The sequence below is a fragment of the Gigantopelta aegis genome, chromosome 4 (assembly GCF_016097555.1).
Source record: "Gigantopelta aegis isolate Gae_Host chromosome 4, Gae_host_genome, whole genome shotgun sequence".
Taxonomy (NCBI): Eukaryota; Metazoa; Mollusca; class Gastropoda; order Neomphalida; family Peltospiridae; genus Gigantopelta; species Gigantopelta aegis.
In genome coordinates, this window is record NC_054702.1 from 43,861,189 (window position 1) to 43,884,677 (window position 23,489).

The 23,489-nt window shown below is 39.3% G+C and overlaps 1 protein-coding gene across 1 annotated transcript in view; it reads left to right on the forward strand.

The window, feature by feature from the left end:
* Positions 1–23,489, forward strand: part of LOC121370590 — a 304,206-nt gene that overhangs the window by 8,466 nt on the left and 272,251 nt on the right. The window contains exon 2 of the mRNA XM_041495912.1: positions 13,979–14,257. Coding sequence (XP_041351846.1) covers positions 13,979–14,257 — 279 coding nt within the window. The remainder of the gene's footprint in view (positions 1–13,978; positions 14,258–23,489) is intronic.

Below are 23,489 nucleotides of genomic sequence, written 5' to 3' on the forward strand. Positions count from 1 at the left end.
GTTGCATAGGTAGGACTAACCTTTGATCTCATTGCACACCCTTTAATTTGGCGGAAGTGTTTCTCATTAAAGTCAAAGGTGTTGTTGTCCAATACAAAGTGGAGAGCTTCAAGTATAAAATTCACAGAAAATTGTCCTTCTATTAGGTCAAGTGATTTTTCTGCAAAATGTTTAATGGCTTTGATTCCTAGATCAGAAGGAATGTTTGTATATAGACCTACTATGTCAAACGTAGCTAGAATGGCATTTTCTGGGCAGGAATTAAGTAAGTGTTTTAAAAATTCAATATCGTCGCACACGTAACTTGATACAGAAGTGGCGATTGGTTTCAGTATGATATCCAAAAAATTACTGAGCCTTTGTGTAGGGCTCCGGGGTCCACCTACAATGGGTCTGAAAGATAGATCGTTAGGTTCCACTGTTTTTACATACTCACTATATCCATGTATGTATACACTTATTTATATATAAAAATATATATAGTAAAATCTGGTTCGAACTCGGAAGAGTCGAATACACCGCGAGTCGAATACACCCCAACGCTCGAACTAAAAACGAAGTCCTGAGTTAAACTTACACGTTGGGGACTGAATGGTTAGGTCCAAACACCCTATGGATCGAACACTTTCTTGAGTACCGACGGGGTTCGAACCAACGGGATTCAAGTGTGTGTGTGTGTGTGTGTGTGTGTGTGTGTAATAACTGGTTACTGTCTTAAGATATCGGCTTTATCCTGCGAAGGTTAGAATGGCGAATGCAGAGAGGCTCTGCCGAGCTGCATTGGCCATTCGTCCTGAGCAGGATAAAGCCGATATCTTAAGACAGTAACCAGTTATTTCTTTTATCCTGCAATCCTACAGGGATATTCGGAAAGTTGTTAATTATTCCAGTTTTGTGTACGCAAATCGAGTATTGTCAACCTGGCAAGGCTTTTGCCGTATGATGTCATACAAGATACATGACGTCATTATTTGTAAGACGCTAGCTACATTCTGTCACATTAACAAAGCGTTTCTAAACTCTAGTTCATAAATAGAGATTATTAAACGAGCTTGCGTTTCGTACTGATTTTACGAAACGAGTGTCAGGATTTTTGTATTGCCCGAGCGAGAGCGAGGGTAATACATGAATCCTAACACGAGTTTCGTAAAATCAGTACGACTCACACGCGAGTGTAATAATTTCTTTATTATCCATATTATTATTGTGGGTTTTTTTTTATGAATAGCTAGACCCAACTCAAAATGTTTTAACCACAACTAGAAGGAGATGACGAAATGACGTCATATTTCAAATGCACAGTCTGAGCTAGGCCTGGGGAAGCAACGTCATGTCATGACATCGCTTCCCAAAATTACGTCATCACACTTGTTATTACACGTGTGCTTCGTATGATTATTATTAACGCTGTTATTTTTAACCATGTGGATAATAAATAAATATACAAGTTTTGTATTGTTATCGCAAAACTAAAAGTTATTTGTATTTACTGTTCGTCAACAAATGATTTAAAGAGTATGTTTATTGAAAATATACTCTGAAATGCTCGAGTCGAGTCGGGCATATGTCACGTGACCTATATTTTTGGTCAGTGACCGAAAATATAGAGATTTATCTAGTCATATCATGCCAATGTATACAGTGATTGCTGGATAAATAAATAAGAATAAAAAATAAATAAATAAATATATATATATAGATCATTACATACAGAAGCACTGTAAGCTTCTTTTTCAGTACTAGTGTACCGGCAGTACATTACGGTCATTAACCCCTTTTCCGAAACCGTTTTAGAAGAGATAATAAATAATTGTATTACATTTACGAATATCCACGTATCCACCTTCCGGGGCGGTAGAAATCAATGGCTTTAATTATGACCTCAAATGTTTTCTTTTCAAAACAGTGTTATAAATTATTAGAATTATGAGCCATAATATCCGGTGTCCGTAAAATATTATTCCAAATAAGAATGTGTAGGTATACCATAAGTAATGTTGTTAAGAGGAATGTTTGCTTTTTAAGACAAGTATTTGTTAATGGCACGACGATATCATAGACATGCCGTCAGTGGCGTCGTGGTTAGACCATCGGTCTACAGGCTGGTAGGTACTGGGTTCGGATCCCAGTCGAGGCATGGGATTTTTAATCCAGATACCGACTCCAAACCTTGAGTGAGTGCTCCGAAAGGCTCAATGGGTAGGTGTAAACCACTTGCACCGACCAGTGATCCATAACTGGTTCAACAAAGGCCATGGTTTGTGCTATCCTGCCTGTGGGAAGCGCAAATAAAAGATCCCTTGCTGCCTGTCGTAAAAGAGTAGCCTATGTGGCCACAGCGGGTTTCCTCTATAAAAAAAACCCAAACCCAGTGTCAGAATAACCATAATATGTTTGACGTCCAATAGCCGATGATAAGATAAAAAATCAATGTTCTCTAGTGGCGTCGTTAAATAAAACAAACTTTACTTTTCCTAACAATCACGATTGACGGCGAAGGTGTTTATTTTCGAATACTTTCACTTGTATACGAGAAAAATGACGAACTGCTTTGAGATGTTGATAAAGCACAGGACATGATGCTATGAAAGCACCAGATTACACTGAACTGTAATCACAGCCAGACTCGTGTTTTCTTACACCCTTGGCAAAGTCATGTGTTTTTGTACACGTCAGTTGTTTTTTAAAAACTGAATTCGGCCAGGAGCCAGTAGTGTAAGGCAACTAAACTATGATAAAGCTATTGTCGGAGAAGAAACCCCTAACTACTACATGTATTTCTATTTGCATATCTCCATATTGAGATTGTACATCGCCTATTGCTCCTCAGGCTGAGAGTAACCATTTCGTTAAATCTCGCTTCTGACAGAAGTCTGTTTGTCTGTCTGTCTATCTAACTACGTCTCTCTCTCTCTCTCTCTCTCTCTCTTTCTCTCCCCCCCTCTCTCTCTCTCCCCTCTCTCTCTCTCTCTCTCTCTCTCTCTCTCTCTCTCTCTCTCTCTCTCTCTCTCTCTCTCTCTCTCTTTCTCTCATACATGATACATAATATGCAATATGCGTATTTTAAGATCTGATTCCAGTAATTATTTTAAGAATACTAAAATAAAATGTCAACAGTAATATATACTGTCATATGACTGATCTATAAATTGGCTAACAAGATTTGAAAATTTCATCAAATCAGAACGGCGGTGTACGGGAAGGGTAGATTCGAATGGGGTTCACTAAAAGGTGATGCAGTTACAAGAGATATCATCAGAGACATGCAAATTATGTTATTGACCGTGGCAGTAACTCGCGAGGCCTGCTTCTTTAGTTTCTTCACAGTCGAGTGGACTGTCACACAATCAGCTGCTTACCCCTCGTCAGATGACCATTGTTGTACGGAGATGCTCCGGTTCACATTGATTCACAGGGAACACAAAACCCCACCCACCAGACTACGTTTACCTTTCATTAAGACCTTTCAATAGACGACAAAAACACATACATACACTCGAACGCGTTTGCCGATTTTAATGTTTATCTACATATGTGTTACAAGCAGCACGATATATAATGAAAACAGCAGGCTGTCCATTCAAAATTAACATGCCCTTGGGCAGCATCGACAACAGTTACTTTTAACATCACTGACAATGACATTTCTCGAGACGTACTGTATGTATCCAAGAATGTACAAGGGCTGGGGGGATTTATTCAATGGTTATACTAATATTTTATAGCAAAATAAATAAATATGTACCTTTATACGGTCAAAATCAAATATACTGTGAATAAAATATAAATTGTTATTGTGGTTATAAAAGCCTGTTGTTCGGTAGTGGATCTTACCACCTACACCAAGTGTCACTCTTATCATTAATTACGTCACATGTCTAGCAACTGAACCATAAGTTAAAATGTGTTTAAGGGGTAGGGTGAGTGTTAAACAGCATTTGTTCCCTTTCACTATTACAAACAACCAAATGTTTGATATACAATAGCTGAACCGGCCTCGGTAGCGTCGTGGTTAGGCCATCGGCCTACAGGCTGGTAGGTACTGGGTTCGGATCCCAGTCGAGGCATGGGATTTTAAATCCAGATTCCGACTCCAAACCCTCAGTGAGTGTTCCGCAAGGCTCATTGAGTAGGTGTAAACCACTTGCACCGACCAGTGATCCATAACTGGTTCAACAAAGGCCATGGTTTGTGCTATCCTGCCTGTGGGAAGCGCAAATAAAAGATCCCTTGCTGCTAATCGGAAAGAGTAGCCCATGTAGTGGCGACAGCGGGTTTCCTCTCAAAATCTGTGTGGTCCTTAACCATATGTGTGACGCCATATAACCGTAAATAAAATGTGTTGAGTGCGTCGTTAAATAAAACATTTCTTTCGTTCTTTCTTTCTTTGTAGCTAACTTACGCGTTACTGATACATGATTGTCAGGTTAACTATATACGTCACAGTCTAATCTATTTCCACCGTGTTGTTTTTTCATTGGCTGCATGGCACTGGTGACCTGGTCATCACCTAGGAGCAGCCAGTCGTATGTCTTGAAATTGTTAACACACGTACGTTAACAACCCATGTGTTATAAAAAAAAAAAATGCATGGTGATCTCAACAACGGGTGTGTAAGAATATGTCTTTGTAAAATTAATTAACTTCTTCTTTGTAAACTTAATTAACTTCTGTTTTCTTTTGAATGTTTAAAATATATGCAATCCAATCTCCTAATTGTATCCAATGAACTTTCCAGCATGAGGGTGGGGAGGGCGTAATGATCAAACGTACAAAAGGTGTATATGGGATGCCAATTTCAATTTATAGACGTTTTAAAGAAAACATGGTGTTTGAAGCATACTTGAATACATTTAGCAGAAATATTATATTACTCTAATACGATTTCGCCTTTGCAACCATTTTTTACCAATAGACAAATGGCGGGGGTCTAAACTACCACGCGAAAATCGAATATGTACATTATGCTCCTCGGACGAAATCGGAGATGAGTTTCACTATTTATTTATATGCAATAAATTTAAAGATTTTATACTGTTCTTTAATTCATATACTGTTTGGCCTAATGTTCTTTAATTCAAACAGTTGTGTATTTGTTAAAATGCTGGCACTCGTGCCATTTCATCTATATTATATAAACACAGTGTGTTCTTCCTGAAAACCTTGGGCCGAAGTTACAAATCCTATTTTAGACTTACACGCGTGTACCTACATGCATTCACTATTGTTGAACACTTGCGTTTAAGAAAAGCAAGCTTCGTAAATGGAGCCCCTTTTGTATATTTTATGAATCGTATTAGTTATTTTTATATTTTAATGTATTGTCATGTTGATCGCTCACTTTTTGTAAACTTATGTACTGCACTCAGGTCACCAATGGTTGTGTTCTGTTCTGGGCCCAGTTTCACAAATCATCGTAAGCCTAGTTTTGCACGTAAAACGTAAATCTACGACTAAGCCAGAATTATGGAAAGAATATATATATAGTCATGAACTTTCTGCAAATTACATAAGTTAGAAGTACAGATAAACCAAAGTTTGTCTTAGTTAAAACAAACAAACAAATACACACCTGTGAACAGGTACCCCCAAATACCAACCCCGAGGGTGCTTTGATTAGCACAGACTGACAGCACCCCCATTATCGATGGGGGATGGGGGTGTACTGTAAACTGAATCCATGACCACACCAGGAACCAATCAAATCGTTCGTTATTGCTAGCATTGCTGGTTCTTGCTGAATGCGAAGTCGGGACATTGTCAATCAGGATGTTGATTTGCAGGAAACTAAACTTATTGTAGCATGTTTCAAACTGTTACACTACTAATAGAGCTTTATATAACAACTAAATTTGCATATTAAATGCATTTTCTTAGTTAGTGTATGTATATTATGTTCTTATCTGGTTTTCCTATCTTTCTGGTAGCCCAAACTGGATTTTACCTTGTAGTAGGTATATATATATATATATATATATATATATATATATATATATATATATATATATATATATATATATATATATATATATATATATATATATAATAATAATAATAATAATAATAAAAATATGTGTATATATATTAGGAAATAAAATAGTTTGAGCTACTACAAATATTAGGACTGCCAGAAACATAATGAGTGTACAGATGTTGATATTTTAAACAAGAACATGTATTTAATATGTAATAGCAGTGGTGAAAAGGGCTATGGTATGCAGTGTTCGAGATTAACGGTATCCCGATATCCCAACTTCAAGAACCCAGTATCCCACCGGGATGCCATATAATACTAAATTCTCAGGTGGGATACCAGATTTTTAAATGTTAGTATCCAACTGAGATACTGCCCAAAATTTTTAATCTCGAACACTGGTACCGGGTATGTTAGATGGTTAACAATAGCAGGAAACGCAGAATGTACAGTATTAAATTTTACCCACTGTGCAAAATGGAAACCTATCTTTTCCCTAAAACAAATGGACCCGGTGTGCTGTAAAAGGTTTGCCACAAAAATTAAATCATATCTACATATACCTAGGGTTACAACTTAGGTGCACGACCTTGCCAACAAGCTATTGGAAATGTGTAAGTCGCTGTTAAATGTGATAATCATGCTTAATAGTCGGTTTTAGGAAAGTATTCACTTTATATTTGAAGTTCATTCTAAATGATTTTTCCTGAGGATTCTGATGATGCAAACCAATTTTTGTGCCTGGCCCCTAATTATTTGTTAGGGGTCATCACTGAAACTCACTAGTATATTGAATGTAAATTTTGTCGATTTTTTTTAATTGATTTATATCAATTTAAAGGTAGACTAAACTCCTACAAGAGCCTTATGTGTTGGAAAGATGCATACCCGGACCACCAACACATACTGACACTTTAACAAATGAAAAACGCGTAATTTTAGAATTAATAAAAAATCATGATTATTCCTGCTAACTGGAGGCAGCCATTTTGTTTCGTTTTTGTGACGTCCAGTGGTATAGCTTGGGGCGAAGTGATGTCAGCTCAGGTCCAAATTCTCTATTATGCACAGTGTAAACAAATGCTCTAATTTACGACAAGGCACTTTGCTTTCATCAACCTGACTTGTAAAACAACATAAATGACTTGATAGTATAATAAACTATTTAACTAAATATATTTCAATTTGCATCAATGTAACGAAATGGAGTTATAGTATTTTTTTCTTTTCAAAAATCCAATGAAAAAATGCATATTATTAGGCCTATTGGTAGGATACGTTCGAGCAAAAACGACCACTCACGATACCCAAGTGATACTTTTCTTTTCTTTGGGACGATGTGATTGGTCAGTTTTGTGATTTTAGATGGGAAAGTCTACTTAATCAAGGGTTTTACAGAATTACTTACAGTAATAAAGCTGGTAAAGTCCATTACGATTTGAGGTTATCACACAATACCCTGTGATCTTAATAAAAGAGGCACGTCTTTTTAGTGTGTCTAAGGACCATCTAAATATACACCTGCCAATCAAGAACCACAGGTACAGGCCATGGAAAGAAAAGAAAAGACCAATTAACCAAGAAAACACTCCGACTATTATTTCAGTACGTGGGTTAATTTATATACAAAATATAATACAGTTATTTCAACACTTTGACAATGGTGGTTTATATTGTATTGAAAAATAAACCACATATACACGTTGCTGTGTTACTGGGATGATTATTATTACAGAACATTGCGATGCATCCACAAAAATCAGGTATGTTTTGTTTCTTCAGTTCAAAGACTAATTCCTGACGTGACACGTTAGGTATTACGTAACTACCAGCTCACTAGAGGGCGTATTCACTGGGATGGTATAAAATGGCTGCGCCCGTTATATATAGTAGCCGTCACATTTAATTGTTTTATTAATTAACTATACGATTATACTTGTTGATATTAAGCAATAATGTGCATTATGTATCGTTGAATATACATATCAGTCCAAAAGCCTTGCTTTAGCATTCCTTTAAGGATGGCCAATTTGATCAAATAATTTTCAAAATCCAAGATGGCTACCATATGTAAAATTCAAAATGGCCACCAAAATGATGAAATTTTCTAATAGTTTCACCAAATATAAATCCCCTTAATGTTTTTATCTTGTATATTGCCACAGTATTGTATAATCAGATGGCCGGCACAAACAGAGAAATGTTATCAAATAAGGCATCTAATATACAAACTTGGCAAAACATGTTCACAAACTGAAAGAAACACAATACCTAGACTGAGTGTGTTAAAATTATTCATGCATATATATTGAGAATTTTATTGGAAAATAGTTGATGATTGACTTAAAGTGACGGCATATTTTCTACTATTACAGGGCTCAAAATTAAGAATTTGTCTCCCATAGCAATTTTTAAAAGAATTGCTATGGTTCAAAACAACCCACCGACAGCATTTGTGAGCCTGCCTATGGCAATTTTTTAAACAGTGACATTTGCAGTGCTCAAATAAACTTGACTGAAAGGTTATTTTGCTGTTTGTAGACATATTTCAAACAAGTAAATGTTAAAATATTGGCAGATAATATTAATGTACACCAGGTGTATACATTTTGCCATTGTTGAGGAGTTTTACCAATGGCACAAAAGTGCCATCAGTGATGCTCTCTGCCTACGGCAATTTATATCTCAACGACGGCAATTGCCGTCAGTGCCATTGTTAAGTTTGAGCCCTGCCTTTTATAATTAAAATGAGACCTTATTTGCATTGTATTGTTTAGATAATTCATTTCCGTACATCCAAACTGTTTCAGGGGCGGGATTTAGCTCAGTCGGTTCAGTGCTCGTTCGATTTTCTTGCGTCGCAGAATAGAACCATCTTGGTGGATCCATTCAACTGATTAGGTTTTTTCTCGTTCTAACCAGTGAACCACAACTGGTCAACCGGCCATGGTATGTGCTTTCCTGTCTTTGGGAAAGTGCATATTAAAGATCCCTTGCTGCATTAGGAAAAATTACCAAATGTTTAACATCCAATAGCCGATGATTAATTAATCAATGTGTTCTAGTGGTGTTGTTAAACAAAACAAACTTTAACTTTAACCAAACTGTTTCTCGTCATCCTGGTATTTGTAATGCCACAAAATGCTTTTTTCAGCATTTTAAAAATGCTAATTATGAAAATGTTTGGGCTTTTTTACCTTCACTTTTTTTGGTGCAAATTTGATAAGGGAAAAAGAAGTTAAAACAAGGTATTCGTTACTACTAGTGCTCCATTGTTTAAAGCAATCCTAAGAGTTTAAAGCATACCTAAGAGTTTAAAGCATATCTAAGAGTTTAAAGCACTCCTAAGAGTTTAAAGCATACCTAAGAGTTTAAAGCACTCCTAAGAGTTTAAAACGTACCTAAGAGTTTAAAGCACTCCTAAGAGTTTAAAGCACTCCTAAGAGTTTAAAGCATACCTAAGAGTTTAAAGCATACCTAAGAGTTTAAAGCACACCTAAGAGTTTAAAGCACACCTAAGAGTTTAAAGCATACCTAAGAGTTTAAAGCACTCCTAAGAGTTTAAAGCACACCTAAGAGTTTAAAGCACTCCTAAGAGTTTAAAGCATACCTAAGAGTTTAAAGCACTCCTAAGAGTTTAAAGCATACCTAAGAGTTTAAAGCATACCTAAGAGTTTAAAGCACTCCTAAGAGTTTAAAGCATACCTAAGAGTTTAAAGCATACCTAAGAGTTTAAAGCATACCTAAGAGTTTAAAGCACTCCTAAGAGTTTAAAGCATACCTAAGAGTTTAAAGCATACCTAAGAGTTTAAAGCGTACCTAAGAGTTTAAAGCACTCCTAAGAGTTTAAAGCACTCCTAAGAGTTTAAAGCGTACCTAAGAGTTTAAAGCGTACCTAAGAGTTTAAAGCACTCCTAAGAGTTTAAAGCATACCTAAGAGTTTAAAGCACTCCTAAGAGTTTAAAGCATACCTAAGAGTTTAAAGCACTCCTAAGAGTTTAAAGCATACCTAAGAGTTTAAAGCACACCTAAGAGTTTAAAGCACTCCTAAGAGTTTAAAGCATACCTAAGAGTTTAAAGCACACCTAAGAGTTTAAAGCACTCCTAAGAGTTTAAAGCACACCTAAGAGTTTAAAGCATACCTAAGAGTTTAAAGCACTCCTAAGAGTTTAAAGCACACCTAAGAGTTTAAAGCACTCCTAAGAGTTTAAAGCACTCCTAAGAGTTTAAAGCATACCTAAGAGTTTAAAAGCATACCTAAGAGTTTAAAGCACTCCTAAGAGTTTAAAGCATACCTAAGAGTTTAAAGCACTCCTAAGAGTTTAAAGCATACTAAGAGTTTAAAGCATACCTAAGAGTTTAAAGCACTCCTAAGAGTTTAAAGCACTCCTAAGATCAACTTAGATAGATTTCTGTTTACATAAAACTTCACATGCGATGGCCCTCATCTAGCTCCGGATGAATACAAACCTGTTTTAAAATGGTCACCTTATCAATAGACTCGGTGTTCGAGATTAACGGTATCCCCATATCCCGGGGATACCAGAATTTAATTTTGGATACCACACTTCAAGAACCCAGTATCCCACCGGGATGCCATATAATACTAAATTCTCAGGTGGGATACCAGATTTTGAAATGTTAGTATCCAAATGGGATACTGGCCAAAATGTTTAATCTCGAACACTGAGACTCCGATAGTTTTAACAGTATGAACAGTAAGAATGTGTCTCCAAAAATATATATATATATATATATATTTAGCAATTAAATGTGTTCTGCAATGAATGGCTATGCATTTACATGCATTTAGGAGTTGATTTGTTAGTGTTGGGCTTATAACAAGCATTTGTTCTTATATGGTAGTTTAAAAACTATCCAAGAAGTAAGTAAATCATCACTTGTATGGATTGGACCCATTAACCATAATAAATAGAATCATATTATAACCACATACCACACATGGGACAATTAAAACAGTGTCAGATTTCCTTATGCTTACAGCTTAACCATGACATAGTCAAATTCATCCAAGTGAATCGGAGTAATAGAGGATTAAATATGAAGGTTTTAAAGCCCTATCACGTTTCATCAGATACCACACAAATAACCTGCTTCATTATAGACCTTTCCCATAACGTGGAGTGTTACATGTGGTGAGAACTGGAACTACAGACTTGTAATGTCAGAGGTGGATGTGTGAGCAGAAAGAAAAATGTTTTCCAAGCTATGTAATCCGTGTTGTAGCCAAGATTTTAGTAGGACAGAGCCAGGGCCTTTTTATTTCTATATAACATAACACAATTAAGCAATAAATGGTGTATTTATAATGGGCTGTTGTAGCAAGGTGTACGCCTTTTATTGAAAAAAACAACAATAAAAAAAAATAAAAAAACTGTCATGATGCTGGCATTACTACAAATTTCTTTCTACTGTATGTATAACTAATTGGTGTGAGCATGCATGTGTGTGTGTAATTGACTGCCCAATTACATGTAAGTTGTTTATAACAATTTAAACGATATTTATTCCCAGTTATAATGCTGGCTATGTCAGAGGCTGGATCCGTGGTAGGCATGCCTGAACCTTCATTGGATATGGGCACGTAAATAGAGTTCCCATTCCCATATAATGCTGGTTGGGGATTGGCCAACAGGCAAAATGCCTATATCAAAGAAAGAAAGAAATGTTTTATTTAACGACGCACTCGACACATTTAATTTACGGTTATATGGCGTCAGACATATGGTTAAGGACCATACAGATATTGAGAGAGGAAACCCACTGTCACCACTTCATGGGCTACTCTTTTCGATTAGCAGCAAGGGATCTTTTATATGCACCATCCCACAGACAAGGTAGTACATGCATACCACAGCCTTTGATATACCAGTTGTGGTGCACTGGTTGGAACGAGAAATAGCGCAATGGGGCCACCGACGGGGATCTATATCAAGGCCTCTCCCTACAATTTATAACTACTACCAATCTGCAATCATTAAAGGAATGTTCAAGCAAGGTTTTTGGACTGGTATGCATATTCAACAATATTTAATGCACATTATTGCTTAAAATCAACAAGTATGTTGGTATATTTAATGAGTAAAACGGTAAACATGTGACGACTATTACATATAAGGGGGCACAGCCATTTTGCTCTATCAAACTGAATACGCCATTTGGTGAGCCTCAGTTAGTAGGAATAATCACATTTTTTAAAAATTAATTCTATAATGACACGTTTTTTTAATTTTTAAACCATGTTCGATCAGTATGTGTTGGTGGTCCGGGTATGCATCTTTCCCACACGTAAGACTCATATTGGACTTTACCGTACCTTTAAGACTAACAAAAGTGCACATTCATGTCACGGTACTGTTGGTGGACTTTCCCACCTAATATAACCTAACTATGTGTTGTCAAGTAGTTTGGTTGGTAACTTATACTGTATTAATTTTCGGAGATAAAAAAACTAAAAAACTATTTGTTTGCATTGAACTAGGGCAAGACAAGTGTTAACCAGTGAGTAGGGTGGCAGCCATAAACTGCAGCACATGACAGTGTCCTTTATTTACTGCTAGTGAGAACACTGCACACAAATGGCTGAATCAATGCATATACATAATTTAACATAGCATCATTAAAAAATTAATGGTATTTGACCATTAAATATCACAAATTTGTACTGTAGAAGAGTTTAATGGGCATGAATGTGTTCACAAGAAAATCTGTCTTCTTTGGACAGGCATACGCCAGCTTTTTGTTTTTAATAATAAAGGACTCCATTCATATAAGTATTTGGAAGGAAGGAAGGAAATGCTTTATTTAACGACGCACTCAACACATTTTATTTACTATAAGCATTTGGGTGTAAATCCAACATGAAAAGACACCCATCAACGTGTTTGCTTTTGCTGATTCCAGAATAGACAAACTCGAAGGTGTCCTCCCCCCACACCATGACATCACACACCATGGTCGCCATCTTACTATAGTAAAAAAGAAAGAAATGTTTTATTTAACGACGCACTCAACACATTTTATTTACAGTTATATGGCATCAGACATATGGTTAAGGACCACACAGAGTTTGAGAGGAAACCTGCTGTCACCACTACATGGGCTACTCTTTCCGATTAGCAGCAAGGGATCTTTTATTTGCGCTTCCCACAGGCAGGATAGCACAAACCATGGCCTTTGTTGAACCAGTTATGGATCACTGGTCAGTGCAAGTGGATTACACCTACCCACTGAGCCTTGCGGAGCACTCACTCAGGGTTTGGAGTCGGTATCTGGATTAAAAATCCCATGCCTCGATTGGGATCCGAACCCAGTACCTACCAGCCTGTAGACCGATGGCCTAACCACAACGCCACCGAGGCGGGTCACATACTATGGTCGCCATCTTACTATAGTAAGATTAAATGGGTGTGTAATATAACTACATACTGTATGGCTGATTGTGGAGACTGGTAAAATTACTGGCTTGACTGGAGTCCTACATGATTGTGTGAAGACCATGTGCAGAGATACGGCTCTGAACAATTTGGAAAAAGCTGATAACACATACCTGTACAGGCTAATAGTAATAATTAATAAAAACATTTTTTTAGGGCTAACAGTGTAGACACTAATAGACATTGACAAGTTAAAAAGAAATACATTTAAACTGAGAACTGAGAAATTCCTTATCATGACATCACTAGACAAAGTACTCTCTAACTGTTGACACTTTTGTGTGTACCAGCCTTGGTGGTGGTGTGGTTAAGCCATCGGACATACGGCTGGTACCGGCTCCCACCCAGAGCGAATTTTAATGGGTAGGTGGGTAGGTGTAAGACCACTACACCCTCATTTTCTCTCACTAACCACTAACAACTAACCCACTGTCCTGGACATACAGCCCAGATAGCTGAGGTGTTTGCCCAGGACAGCTTGCTTGAACCGTAATTGGATATAGGCATGGAAATAAGTTGAAATGAAATGACACTTTTGTTTGTTCAGGATGTGCTATATGCCATGAGTGAGGAGCGGGCTCGACAGGATGCCGCCAAGAAGAAGGGCCGGAGATGGTCTCTTGACACCATCACTCCACGGTTCTGGAAACGCCCGCCAGCCCTCGTTGAAGCTAATGGATCCCGCGCCATCCATCCACGTGGCTCCCTGCCCGCCATTGGTGCCATCGATGAGAAGTCCCTGGCGTCGCGAGGGAAGTGGTGGAAGAAGACTGCCCCTGGAGAGGTGTATGCTGTGCTGTATCTGGAGAATGGAGAACACAAAGTGGTAAGACAGTATAGTATAAAGAGGATTCATCCAGCGCCCTCAATAGTTTAAGAAGTAGCAGGCTACAACAGTGATGATAGCAGGGGGCAAAGCGGGGGGTCTGGGGGCCCTCCCCATAGAAACATTTGAAAAATCAAATTTCGATGTGAACTAATCGCGTTTCAAGACAAATAAACAACTATTTTGGCACCTTGTTTGGATCCCTTTTGTAGGAGACTTTATTAAAGAAGAGAAAGCACTTTTTTTTTTACCATCAATGAAAAGTAGGCGGCGGCAAAAGCTGTTTCAGGCGGCGATTTGCCGCCGGAGACCGGGTACTTTTGAGGGCTCTGTTCATCATGAGTTTTTTTTAATATGGAAAATATCAAATGAGTCTATGTTAATCTGTATTTGTCGAGGCTCTGCCGATGTTGATATTTTATGTATTAAAACACATTAATAGTGAATTCTGTTTATCCTACGGTATAACGCTTGTAAAATAACATTTTCATTCAATATTTAGTCAATTATACATGTAGTACTAAAGTCACCTACATCAGTAATACGATGTCATCACGATTAGCACAAATTAGCTTGACGTCACACATTTTAACTAAATCTTATGAAAATATGCTCAGGTATGTAAACAAATGACCCCTTGAAACCAACACATTGTTACCTGGAGACCTTGCAAATTTGCATATATCTTTAAATTTGCATAGAATTATAACCATTATCACATCAGCTTATGACATGGATATCATGGGTATGTTATAGGATAAAATAGTAATAATCCATAGAACACACAAAACTGAGAATATACAGTAGCTTGTGCCAGCCATTTACACATACGGATTTGACGTACAGTGCATGATGGTTGTATGGTAGTGTCCATACACAAAAAATAATTTGTCTCCAGTTGATTGTTAACAGTTGTCCCTGTAGTAGAAGTGCATCCCATGCACCACAACTGGTCAACGGTCATGGTATGTGCTATCCTGTCTGTGGGAAGGTGCATATAAAAGATCCCTTACTGCATTAGAAAAGTGTAGCGGGTTTCCTCTCATGACTATGAGTCAGAATTACCAAATGTTTGACATCCAATAGCCAGTGATTAATGTGCTCCAGTGGTGTCGATAAACAAAACAAACTTTTCAACTGTAGTAGCAGCCATTGTTTTTAGGATACAGCATCCATTTACTCTTAATGGCTACTACTCTTACAATATGCTGAAGTGTCAATGGCTATTGTCTTTTGAAAGTGCTGTAGTGACTCAGTCTGAAATGATATTTTTATCTTGTTTAAAACTTACAGTACTAGTATAATACTGTGCTGTAAGTCAATGTCACTGTACTAACTGGTCTCAGTGCTACGTAGACCAGTCATTCATTTTATTACATACCTATTCAATCTTACTATAGTGATAAAGACGTTTTGAAACCATTTGATAAATTTATTTTGTAGCACATACATGTGTGTCTGGACTGGAACTTTTCAATGGGGAATTCCCTTTTTATTTTTACTGCAGTTGGCGCCTTTTATTTACTGACGTCATATATTATTGACAAATTACGTCACATCGTATTTGAAACATTACACAAGGCTGCCACAGAGTATGATTCTTAATGTTAAGTAAATCCATGAAAGGAGTTTTGATCATAGATTTAGCAAAGTGTTGTTATGACATTCAAAATTCATACACAAATTACTAGTACAAAGATCAAAACACCTCTGGAGATGCCTTGCCTGAGTCAAAGGAGTTGGTTGAGTATTTTGTATATAGCTGTTTGGCAGATTGTTACTACAGTGAAACCCCTCTAAACCCGACACCCTTGGGACCAAGTAAAAAGTCCAGTTTTCAGAGGTATTTGTTTTAGAGAGGTGCTCTTCTACACAGATATTTATAAAAGGACCAAGTAAAACATCCGGTTTTGAGGGAATTCCGGTTTACAGAGGGTCCGGTTTTGAGGGGTTGCCCTGTATATTGTTATGATACTGTGTGTGTCTGTGTGCATGTCTGTGTGCATTTGTGTACATCTGTCTGTCTGTGTGTGCATGTGAATTTGTGTATGAATGTAAATGTGTGTGTGCATGAATGTACATGCATACATGTGTGTATGTGTATATATGTCTGTGTGGCATATGGATGCAGATACATGTATGTGTATTATATATCTATTGTTTATTGCTGTTATAACTAGTTCATATGTTTGCTTTTTCCTTTTCAATGGGAATTCATCCCCTTAACCAGTGTAAACATACAATGAATGCAATAAAGATTGTATTGTATTGTATTGTATTGTATTGTATTATATATATTGACATCAATGAGATATCTACTAACAAGACTGGGTGGTGATGTTAGGTGACATCAGTGAGATACCTACTAACAAGACTGGGTGGCGATGTTAGGTGACATCAGTGAGATACCTACTAACAAGACTGGGTGGGGATGTTAGGTGACATCAGTGAGATAATACTAACAAGACTGGGTGGGGATGATAGGTGACATCAGTGAGATACCTACTAACAAGACTGGGTGGGGATGATAGGTGACATCAGTGAGACACCTACTAACAAGACTGGGTGGCGATGTTAGGTGACATCAGTGAGATACCTACTAACAAGACTGGGTGGGGATGTTAGGTGACATCAGTGAGATACCTACTAACAAGACTGGGTGGGGATGTTAGGTGACATCAGTGAGACACCTACTAACAAGACTGGGTGGGGATGTTAGGTGACATCAGTGAGACACCTACTAACAAGACTGGGTGGGGATGTTAGGTGACATCAGTGAGACACCTACTAACAAGACTGGGTGGCGATGTTAGGTGACATCAGTGAGACACCTACTAACAAGACTGGGTGGCGATGTTAGGTGACATCAGTGAGATACCTACTAATAAGACTGGGTGGGGATGTTAGGTGACATCAGTGAGATACCTACTAACAAGACTGGGTGGCGATGTTAGGTGACATCAGTGAGACATCTACTAACAAGACTGGGTGGCGATGTTAGGTGACATCAGTGAGATACCTACTAACAAGACTGGGTGGGGATGTTAGGTGACATCAGTGAGATACCTACTAACAAGACTGGGTGGGGATGATAGGTGACATCAGTGAGACATCTACTAACAAGACTGAGTGGCGATGTTAGGTGACATCAGTGAGATACCTACTAATAAGACTGGGTGGGGATGTTAGGTGACATCAGTGAGATACCTACTAATAAGACTGGGTGGCGATGTTAGGTGACATGGGTGGCGATGTTAGGTGACATCAGCATCTACTAACAAGACTGGGTGGCGATGTTAGGTGACATCAGTGAGACATCTACTAACAAGACTGGGTGGCGATGTTAGGTGACATCAGTGAGACACCTACTAACAAGACTGGGTGGCGATGTTAGGTGACATCAGTGAGACACCTACTAACAAGACTGGGTGGCGATGTTAGGTGACATCAGTGAGACACCTACTAACAAGACTGGGTGGCGATGTTAGGTGACATCAGTGAGACACCTACTAACAAGACTGGGTGGCGATGTTAGGTGACATCAGTGAGACACCTACTAACAAGACTGGGTGGCGATGTTAGGTGACATCAGTGAGATACCTACTAACAAGACTGGGTGGGGATGTTAGGTGACATCAGTGAGATACCTACTAACAAGACTGGGTGGGGATGTTAGGTGACATCAGTGAGATACCTACTAACAAGACTGGGTGGGGATGTTAGGTGACATCAGTGAGATACCTACTAACAAGACTGGGTGGGGATGTTAGGTGACATCAGTGAGACATCTACTAACAAGACTGGGTGGCGATGTTAGGTGACATCAGTGAGACACCTACTAACAAGACTGGGTGGCGATGTTAGGTGACATCAGTGAGACATCTACTAACAAGACTGGGTGGCGATGTTAGGTGACATCAGTGAGACACCTACTAACAAGACTGGGTGGCGATGTTAGGTGACATCAGTGAGATACCTACTAACAAGACTGGGTGGCGATGTTAGGTGACATCAGTGAGACACCTACTAACAAGACTGGGTGGGGATGATAGGTGACATCAGTGAGACACCTACTAACAAGACTGGGTGGCGATGTTAGGTGACATCAGTGAGACATCTACTAACAAGACTGGGTGGCGATGTTAGGTGACATCAGTGAGACATCTACTAACAAGACTGGGTGGCGATGTTAGGTGACATCAGTGAGACATCTACTAACAAGACTGGGTGGCGATGTTAGGTGACATCAGTGAGACACCTACTAACAAGACTGGGTGGCGATGTTAGGTGACATCAGTGAGATACCTACTAACAAGACTGGGTGGCGATGTTAGGTGACATCAGTGAGATACCTACTAACAAGACTGGGTGGCGATGTTAGGTGACATCAGTGAGATACCTACTAACAAGACTGGGTGGCGATGTTAGGTGACATCAGTGAGATACCTACTAACAAGACTGGGTGGCGATGTTAGGTGACATCAGTGAGATACCTACTAACAAGACTGGGTGGGGATGATAGGTGACATCAGTGAGACATCTACTAACAAGACTGGGTGGCGATGTTAGGTGACATCAGTGAGACACCTACTAACAAGACTGGGTGGGGATGATAGGTGACATCAGTGAGACATCTACTAACAAGACTGGGTGGCGATGTTAGGTGACATCAGTGAGACATCTACTAACAAGACTGGGTGGCGATGTTAGGTGACATCAGTGAGACATCTACTAACAAGACTGGGTGGCGATGTTAGGTGACATCAGTGAGACATCTACTAACAAGACTGGGTGGCGATGTTAGGTGACATCAGTGAGATACCTACTAACAAGACTGGGTGGCGATGTTAGGTGACATCAGTGAGACATCTACTAACAAGACTGGGTGGCGATGTTAGGTGACATCAGTGAGATACCTACTAACAAGACTGGGTGGGGATGATAGGTGACATCAGTGAGACATCTACTAACAAGACTGAGTGGCGATGTTAGGTGACATCAGTGAGATACCTACTAATAAGACTGGGTGGGGATGTTAGGTGACATCAGTGAGATACCTACTAATAAGACTGGGTGGCGATGTTAGGTGACATCAGTGAGACATCTACTAACAAGACTGGGTGGCGATGTTAGGTGACATCAGTGAGACATCTACTAACAAGACTGGGTGGCGATGTTAGGTGACATCAGTGAGACATCTACTAACAAGACTGGGTGGCGATGTTAGGTGACATCAGTGAGACACCTACTAACAAGACTGGGTGGCGATGTTAGGTGACATCAGTGAGACACCTACTAACAAGACTGGGTGGCGATGTTAGGTGACATCAGTGAGACACCTACTAACAAGACTGGGTGGCGATGTTAGGTGACATCAGTGAGACACCTACTAACAAGACTGGGTGGCGATGTTAGGTGACATCAGTGAGACACCTACTAACAAGACTGGGTGGCGATGTTAGGTGACATCAGTGAGATACCTACTAACAAGACTGGGTGGGGATGTTAGGTGACATCAGTGAGATACCTACTAACAAGACTGGGTGGGGATGTTAGGTGACATCAGTGAGATACCTACTAACAAGACTGGGTGGGGATGTTAGGTGACATCAGTGAGATACCTACTAACAAGACTGGGTGGGGATGTTAGGTGACATCAGTGAGACATCTACTAACAAGACTGGGTGGCGATGTTAGGTGACATCAGTGAGACACCTACTAACAAGACTGGGTGGCGATGTTAGGTGACATCAGTGAGACATCTACTAACAAGACTGGGTGGCGATGTTAGGTGACATCAGTGAGACACCTACTAACAAGACTGGGTGGCGATGTTAGGTGACATCAGTGAGATACCTACTAACAAGACTGGGTGGCGATGTTAGGTGACATCAGTGAGACACCTACTAACAAGACTGGGTGGGGATGATAGGTGACATCAGTGAGACACCTACTAACAAGACTGGGTGTGCGATGTTAGGTGGGCGATGTTAGGTGACATCAGTGAGACATCTACTAACAAGACTGGGTGGCGATGTTAGGTGACATCAGTGAGACATCTACTAACAAGACTGGGTGGCGATGTTAGGTGACATCAGTGAGACATCTACTAACAAGACTGGGTGGCGATGTTAGGTGACATCAGTGAGACACCTACTAACAAGACTGGGTGGCGATGTTAGGTGACATCAGTGAGATACCTACTAACAAGACTGGGTGGCGATGTTAGGTGACATCAGTGAGATACCTACTAACAAGACTGGGTGGCGATGTTAGGTGACATCAGTGAGATACCTACTAACAAGACTGGGTGGCGATGTTAGGTGACATCAGTGAGATACCTACTAACAAGACTGGGTGGCGATGTTAGGTGACATCAGTGAGATACCTACTAACAAGACTGGGTGGGGATGATAGGTGACATCAGTGAGACATCTACTAACAAGACTGGGTGGCGATGTTAGGTGACATCAGTGAGATACCTACTAACAAGACTGGGTGGGGATGATAGGTGACATCAGTGAGACATCTACTAACAAGACTGGGTGGCGATGTTAGGTGACATCAGTGAGACATCTACTAACAAGACTGGGTGGGGATGATAGGTGACATCAGTGAGACATCTACTAACAAGACTGGGTGGCGATGTTAGGTGACATCAGTGAGATACCTACTAACAAGACTGGGTGGCGATGTTAGGTGACATCAGTGAGACATCTACTAACAAGGGTGGCGATGTTAGGTGACTGGGTGACTGGGTGGCGATGTTAGGTGACATCAGTGAGACATCTACTAACAAGACTGGGTGGCGATGTTAGGTGACATCAGTGAGACATCTACTAACAAGACTGGGTGGCGATGTTAGGTGACATCAGTGAGACACCTACTAACAAGACTGGGTGGCGATGTTAGGTGACATCAGTGAGATACCTACTAACAAGACTGGGTGGCGATGTTAGGTGACATCAGTGAGACATCTACTAACAAGACTGGGTGGCGATGTTAGGTGACATCAGTGAGATACCTACTAACAAGACTGGGTGGCGATGTTAGGTGACATCAGTGAGATACCTACTAACAAGACTGGGTGGCGATGTTAGGTGACATCAGTGAGATACCTACTAACAAGACTGGGTGGGGATGATAGGTGACATCAGTGAGACATCTACTAACAAGACTGGGTGGCGATGTTAGGTGACATCAGTGAGATACATACTAACAAGACTGGGTGGCGATGTTAGGTAACATTAGTGAGATATCTGCTAACAAGACTGAGTGGCTGAACCATTTGTGGATCTGATAGTGATCGCATAATTAAGAGATGACTCGTTAACTTTCATTGGTCCTAGTTTGTTTTACCACGTTATAATAACATTTTGCTGCTTGGCCTACTTTTTACTGTCTATGAAATGACCTTTGAATGATTTACTGTCAATCTTGGTACATTGGCATATAGGTTTAATATCTGCCCTCTTCAGTTTCTTCTGTATGATGTGAATAAGTATATCAATCCCCAGTGAGTTTGTATTTATCGTTTGTATATATTCTTTTCTGAAATGCATATCTTGTATGCAAGTGTGGATAATATTTCTTGGGGTTAGAAAATTCTTTTCTTTTTGAAGGATCACCCAGTCTGTTGATACTTTACCAGTTTGGAAACTGGTCATTTAAAACGCAGATGTGACAAAATATCTGACAAAACATGGAAGAAACTTTGTGAACCAGACACATACAATACATATACAGAACTTCACATATATTGTTTTCGTTTCTTATTTATTGTACGAGTTTATTTTGCGGAAGAATATATACCATAAGACCGCGTAGCGGTCGAGTGGTATGTTCTTGCACAAAATAAACGAGTGCAATAAATAGGAAGCGAAAACAAGGTATGTGAAGTTCTGTATTTATTACATACCTTCTTTTATGTTTTACAAAAACTGTTTTTAATTTAACGTCATAACAACACTGTTAAATTTATGATCAAAACTCCTTTCATGGATTTGCTTAGCGTTAAGAACCATACTCTGCGGCAGCCATGTGTAATGTTTCAAATACGATGTGACATAATTTGTAAATCATATATGACGTCAGTAAATAAAAGGCGCTAACTGCAGTAAAAATAAAAAGGGAATTCCCCATTTAAAAGTTCCGGTCCAGATTGCACATATGTGTAATACAAAATAAATTTATTACACGGATACAAAATACTCAACCAACTCCTTTGACTCAGGCAAGGCATCTCCAGAGGTGTTTTGATCTTTGTATTAGTAATTTGTGTATGAATTTTGAATGTCATAACAACACTTTGCTAAATCTATGATCAAAACTCCTTTCATGGATTTACTTAACATTAAGAATCATACTCTGCGGCAGCCTTGTGTAATGTTTCAAATACGATGTGACGTAATTTGTCAATAATATATGACGTCAGTAAATAAAAGGCGCCAACTGCAGTAAAAATAAAAAGGGAATTCCCCATTGAAAAGTTCCGGTCCAGATGCACATGTATGTGCTACAAAATAAATTTATCAAACGGTTTCAAAACGTCTTTATCACTATAGTCGGATTGAATAGGTATGTAATAAAACACAGTGTTTACTCTCTGGATCACGCAAGGCCATGATATATGTTGATTAGATTAGGATGTGAGCCTGTTGATCTAATTAGAGCTTGGTTTGCCCGTCTATCTGTCCTGTGCAGTGCAATTGATGAGTTCAGATAGTGTGCACAGGATTCAGGTACGTCCCTCCGGTGGATATGGGCACATAGATGAGTTAAGTAAGTAACGCCCCGTTAGATCACATCCCATTACCCCAGTACACAACCATTTCATTTCATGTCAACTTATTTTCATGCTTATATTCAATTAAGGTTCAAGCACACTATCCTGGGCACACACCTCAGCTATCTGGGCTGTCTGTCCAGGACAGTGGGTTAGTGGTTAGTGGTTAGTGAGCGAGAAGAGGGTGTAGTGGTCTTACACCTACCCACTGAGTCGTTAAAACTCACTCTGGGTGGGATCCGGTACTGGGCTGCGAACCCTGTACCTACCAGCCTTATGTCCGATGGCTTAACCACGATACCACCGAGGCCGGTGCCCCCATTACCCCAGTACACAACCATTTCTTGTGGATAGTGTGAAGCCATTTGTACGAGACACACCTACACGTATCAGAACATTACCAGATCCTCCTCCATGTGGTGTTAATATGGTCACTGAAAGCTTTGT